Below are 6,393 nucleotides of genomic sequence, written 5' to 3' on the forward strand. Positions count from 1 at the left end.
GATTTAGATATGGTACAGGTTTACACCTAATCTTACTTTCAGAAACTTTTATTGTTAATTTACCTGAGTTAAAGAATGAAGCCATACTCCAGATAACAGATTTCTGTTATTTCCTAATTACAATGTAGTGTCACAACCTCACTTGGGTTATTTATAGTAAATGTATCTCTGGGTGTCGATTCAGATTGGAACAGGGAATTAGACAACTTTTTATGTCATTAAAATTCTTTTCGATTGATGTATGATTAGCGTTACATTTTTCGTTTATCTTAAATTGGTAAATGACAACCTCTTCATAAGATTAATAAGAGACCTATAGCTGGAAAACAATATTCATCTCATTTATTTTCACATTATATAAATCTGCAGTACTGTAAGATGAATCTGAGTTAATCAGTGAATTGAAAGGACTGTGATTCATATACATTTAATATTCTATTTGAATTGCATGACAATTTCATTTTTTCGTCTTATTTATTGGATTATGTTTCTTAGAATATACGTTATTGACAATAAACATGTAAAAAAGAAAGGAAATGAAAGGAAAATATGTTCAATTATTAATATCTTGAATAGTTGAAGTTGAAAATGTTTGCTGTCTCTTCCTATGTAGAACTTTTTAATGGTTTGACTTCTTTAACTTTGAATGCATTGCAATTCAAGTACAGGTTCTTTATAATGTTATATGCTCACCAGTGTATAAATAGTTATTATACTCACACTATTTAAAACTAATTTCTATACACAGACATTATAATACAAGCTCTGTTACTGTAAATTTAATTAGAAAACTTTATTTTATAACGGATATTAAAATTATATTTGTGTACAATACAAAACTGTGGCGTATTTACTTCAATGAGAGGCAACAGTGCGTTATCGCCCTTTCGGATCATCAGGTGCTGCAACCAAATTGGCCTTACAAACTAAATGCTAACTGTAGAATTGCATGTATTGAATCAAATAAAACACGTTCTATAAATATCTGATGCATATAAAATTCATGAAATCCCCTTAACAGTTTTTAAATTAAACCTGAGGTGCATTGTTTTTTTAACATTTAATGAATTTATTAAACGAGTTTCAGTTTTTAACAGTAAATTAATTACAATACTGTTTCAAACAAGAAAATATTTTGATTATTCTGCTTGTTCTGCTGATGAAAATTTTAAAAAAAATGAAGTGTCTGTTGCCACATTGGTATGCAATCAGATTTGTAGGCCCAATTTTGCCCTGACACCAGTGACAAAGACGATTCCTGTAACTTAATAAGTGAAATGCAATATTTTTCATTCGTGCGATCGAACAAAACATTTTGCATATTGTTAGGTGATGGAATTTACTGTATAAATCAGATTTTTTTTTTTACAAAAAGTCAATCAACGAATCGCTGGGCGCGCGAAAACCTCCCTGGGCACTCATTTTCCGCTGGGCTCTCATTAGGATAACCGGATCGTGACGGTGGTAGGTAAATCTTGTACGCCGTTCCCGGTCCCGCACAAATACCCGTACCAGGATTATAAAGATACTTTAATAGCTTAGTTTATGTTAAAATCACAATGCTGGCTAACCTAACTAACTAAACTGCATTAGTCTTACCTGATCTATGTTCTGAGACCTATATACTTTTGACTTTTATTACTGTTTTAAAAACACTTATCACACTTCCAAATAAAACTATCCCTAGAAAAATGTAAATCTGACAGATCACTTACACATCTTTTATGAAACCATCTGTCACAGCCAGCATCACAAGATACCATGTCATCAAATACATTTGAGATGCGACACCCATCTCCTTGGCAATCAATAAACAATAAAATGATATGAAGTCTTGTTTTGATACATAAGCTCTAAAGTACTTTATAACTCCACTTGACTAAGACGTTTCTCATTCCTTACCGAATTCAACTGATGACGTGTTTGTGAGGGAGACCTAAGGTTAGCTCGACCCTGCAACTACCCTAAACCTGATTTCCAGTTTGATTCCTCTTAAAAACTGTTGAAGGATTGTTATCACTAGAACTAGTTGACTTAACTTCCTTTAACACCGATGGAAAAGTGTTTTCCTATCTTAATACCTACATTTGTATCTTCACTACTATTCCCGTGAACCACGGACTCTAATCTAATTCCGTGCGTGAACATACCAATATACTCGAATAGTCGTTGTCGCGTCAATTATTCTGATACCAACAGCTTTGCATTATTTTTTTAGTTTATTTAAAATCAACTTCTGTCGCAAAAGTCTTGCAATATACGTTACTAAAAACAACACCTATACTACAGGCATTTATTATCAATGAATACAAGTTTAAACCATCTTGGTATATTGACTTAATTAAGATATGTTATATCGCATATAAATCCATCGACATTTATTCCGTAAGCATATTAAGTATCCTGCATGAAACTCTGTATTCATGGTTTGTCCGTTAAAATTTTAACAGATACGTGACCTGTATTTATCTAATAAAACTGTATTCATTGCCGTGGTTTTTTTTATAGCTTACACGATAAAACTGAAGTACAACCTTGTTGTACAATGTGTAAAGTTTAAGTGAATACTGAGTGAATGTTATTTTGCTGACGTAAACAGTTTTGCCGACCAGATACGTTATACACAGATACGTCGTAAATGGTTCTATAGTCGTTTCTTATAACAAAGTTAATCTAGACTCTAGTTTTGTTTCGTGAGATTTTGATGGGAACAATATAGTTAAATCTTTTACAAACTGTACATGTATGCATCAGATCGCTTAGTTTTCATGGGGAATATCTTCATATCTTAGGAAATCAAGAGGCATGAATGCACTATAATGGTTATTTTGTGTACGTTATTTTAGATATTCAAATAAGGTAAACTACTGTAGATGGATTTTAAAGGATAAATTAGTGAAAAGCTATGAAAGAAAAGGGTGGAATATGTGAAATAAAGGATCACATCAATTGGAAAACTTGACATGTAACGAACGTATATATTCAAATTGGTCAAGTTTCTGTTTTCGTGCATTACTTTCGCAAATAAGATCGATTTGGTTATGTGAACAGCTGAACATTTGAGATAGGTTCATATAATTGATCACAAGTGATAATTACATCGATTTAAAGTCTGTTTGATTTATTATGTTAAGTAGCATGAGTGTAACACAGGTACTAGCCTCGTCTGTCAACACACCTATAATATAATAGTATAGGTGTATTGACAGACGAGTCTAGTACCTGTGAGTGTAACACTTGACCAATTATAATGTGCAACGTATCTGCTAAAAGACCCATAATTCATGGGGGGGGGGGGGGGGACTCGATTTTTTTTTAGGAATCATACTTCTGAAAATAAAAATCAAGAAGGATCTAAACGTTTCAGTATTGAAAAAAACATTCTTTCAACTTTCTAAAATTGATTACGAAGTCGTCATTTTTGTATGGGAGTACTTGACGGAGTGATCTCCCATTAGCACGGGTACGGGAGTAAACAAAACACCCGTGCCAGTGATCACAACAAAGTCAGAATTTCATGTGAACATGTCGTTTATTTCAACGAAACTTACATAATTATAAACAGTAAGGCAGTTTTGTTCTATATATCTGAAAAAAACACTTTATTTATCTCTGTATTTCTAATAATATGTGTAATTTTCAAGTTTTACCCCCGGCCTTGGAAAAAAAACCTTTTAGAAAACGATTGTTTGGTTCGTGGTTTGGTTAAACTTAACCAATTAAAAAACGATCTCGTTGTTGAGAAATAACAATATCTCTATTTCCCTGGTACGGGGTTTTAGTCCGGGTCCGGAACGGCGTACACGATTTACCTACCACCGATCGTGATTGCCAGTTACCTGTGGTTTGCTGTATAGTAAACATATTTGGTAACTGGTTAATCATGCTAGTTACATTTATTGAACTCTTTTATTTACCTGCAACGAAGTGATCACTGCAGACTTTTGAAAATCTAGATGGTGTCCAGCCCTTTCGCGCGATTCTCGCTATCCAAAGTCGCCTTCGCTCTGTCGACAGTTTTTCGGTTTTCTCCCCTTGCGTTGAGGTGACAGCAGGTATCGCATGGTAGGAACGTTTCACATCTTTATGGGTAGATCGGCTGTGACAGCCAGACACAACACAGACGTTCGGCATCGATAACAGTAGTCTCTTGCGACAACACTTCTTAGAAAATTACCACAACCACACGTACGAAATAAATGACCTACAAGATGGCGGGCATATATATATATATATATGGTTACAATAAAAGCGTTTTCCACTGACAAAAAGCGTCTTCAAGTGACAAAAAGCATTGCCAGACAAAATCCTAAAAAATACAGAATAAAGTAAGCGACATCAGAAGATATGTTGTTAATATCATTATAATACACCTCTATACCAAATAGCGATTTGATATTTTAAAAAAAATGACCGAGTTATGATGAATTGATTTTTTACTATCGGCGGCGTTGCATACCGTATCAAGTTAACAAAGCCGCGTTGCCAGACCAACTCTTTCAAAATACTCACTAAAGTAAGCGACATGTAACTATACTTTATTCAGTACAAAAGAAATTCGTTCGATGATTATACAAATGGATATACATATATCATCGTTTGGCCCGATTACATTGTCCAGTGAGTAAGTCCTGTATCAGAAAACAGACCTGGCCCGCATGGAATCTCGAAAATTCTTAAACCGATTCCCAAAAAAGTGTGTTTGAAAAATTCTTAAGTCTTCAATCTCAAATTTTAAGTTTAGAATGGGCTAAATATTAGAAAAACATGTGTCGCCCGTTTTTTAATCTCCAACTTACCTTGAAAAGTTAAGCATGGATGCAATACCTGTATATACAGCAGACAAGTTTCAGAAAAGTAAGGCTACACTCGTTGTGGCATGCACGAAAGCTTCATACAGTTTCTTTCTTAAGTAGACATAGAGAGAACACTGACATAAAAATGAACCTCATCCTCAACAATCTGGATGCTCTTATCATCAAGACAAACAACACATTCTATCCATCTTGTCTACTCCGGACCATCTACTTGTTTCAATAGCTACAATATGGTTACTGCATCGGAACCGTGACAAGACTACCATGAGGGTTCTATTCGATATACAATGTAACTGACATATATATACCTTTCTATTTAAAGGAGAGGTTTGAATTGTCTATGTGTTTTTAGCTATTCGCTTTCATGTAAATCATTACACTACGTCTGTTTCCAACAATCCTGTAGTCGTTGCTTTACTGTATGAAGCTGAAGCCTAGCTCATCGAGTAAGCGTTATCAAACGATACCCATGTTGTTCTACCTGTCCTGTCAAGTTTGTATATCATAAGGCAGCAAGTCTTTGGGAATCTATCCTCAGGCGTGTGAAGCATTTTCAACCAGTATTCTACAACATTATACATAAGGGTTACATGAAGTGGGAATCTATCCAGTTCACCGTGTACAGCTGCATTACATATATTTGTATTGACAGACAAAACTTTCCGAAAGACTTCAAGTGTACATTTTCGACATTTCACATTTTCGTATTTCCATACATCTGCGCTAAACAGCTTATTGGAACAATCATTCTGTCAAAAAGAAAAACAAATGCTTGTTTGACTTGAAAATATACCTACGTAATTATAACATATGCATGGCTTTACTGGCCTGCTGTGTAAGAGTATTGTGAGTGAATCCAAGACAGCACTGGGGTGAAGAACAAATCCAAATATGTATAGGCAGATACAGTTTTTATCTGCTCGCCCTTGCAGAACCATGTTTCATAGTTTTTACAATGCCGCCCCGTCTAAAGACTTTGAATTTGGTTTTACTTAGACTGATCTTCATACCAAAGCGGTCACCGAAGTCATCCACAGCATCTATCTGTTGCTGTAATCTCCTGAAAGTGTCGGCTACATTTGCAATATCCTTAGCATGCATTAGACAGATGATGCTATTGACATTTTCATTTACAGAAATACTGTGACACTTTGTTGAGTGTAACATTTCAATAAGTTCGTTTAGGTATGTAGTAAAGAGCAATGAACTTATCATACAACCCTGCCTGGTACCTACTGTACAGCCCTGTCTGATACCTACTGCACAGCCCTGTCTGATACCTACTGTACAGCCCTGTCTGATACCTACTGTACAGCCCTGTCTGATACCTACTGTACATCCCTGTCTGATACCTACTGTCCAGTCCTGTCTGATACCTACTGTACAGCCCTATCTGGTACCTACTGTACAGCCCTGTCTGATACCTACTGTACAGCCCTGTCTGATACCTACTGTACATCCCTGTATGATACCTACTGTACAGCCCTGTCTGTACCTACTGTACGGCCATGTCTGGTACCTACTGTACATTCCTGTCTGGTACCTACTGTACAGCCCTGTCTGATACCTACTGTAC

At 35.4% G+C, this 6,393-nt stretch overlaps 1 protein-coding gene across 1 annotated transcript in view; it reads right to left on the reverse strand.

Annotated features, from left to right (window-relative positions):
• LOC110450117 (DNA repair protein XRCC4-like) overlaps window positions 1-4,241 on the reverse strand; it is a 29,684-nt gene extending 25,443 nt beyond the window's left edge. Inside the window, exon 1 of the mRNA XM_021497382.1 lies at window positions 3,918-4,241. Coding sequence (XP_021353057.1) covers window positions 3,918-4,134 — 217 coding nt within the window. The 5' untranslated portion in view covers window positions 4,135-4,241. The remainder of the gene's footprint in view (window positions 1-3,917) is intronic.
• Window positions 4,242-6,393: the final 2,152 nt, after the last annotated feature.

Source organism: Mizuhopecten yessoensis, unplaced genomic scaffold (genome assembly GCF_002113885.1).
Source record: "Mizuhopecten yessoensis strain PY_sf001 unplaced genomic scaffold, ASM211388v2 scaffold4999.3, whole genome shotgun sequence".
In the NCBI taxonomy this organism is placed as follows: domain Eukaryota; kingdom Metazoa; phylum Mollusca; class Bivalvia; order Pectinida; family Pectinidae; genus Mizuhopecten; species Mizuhopecten yessoensis.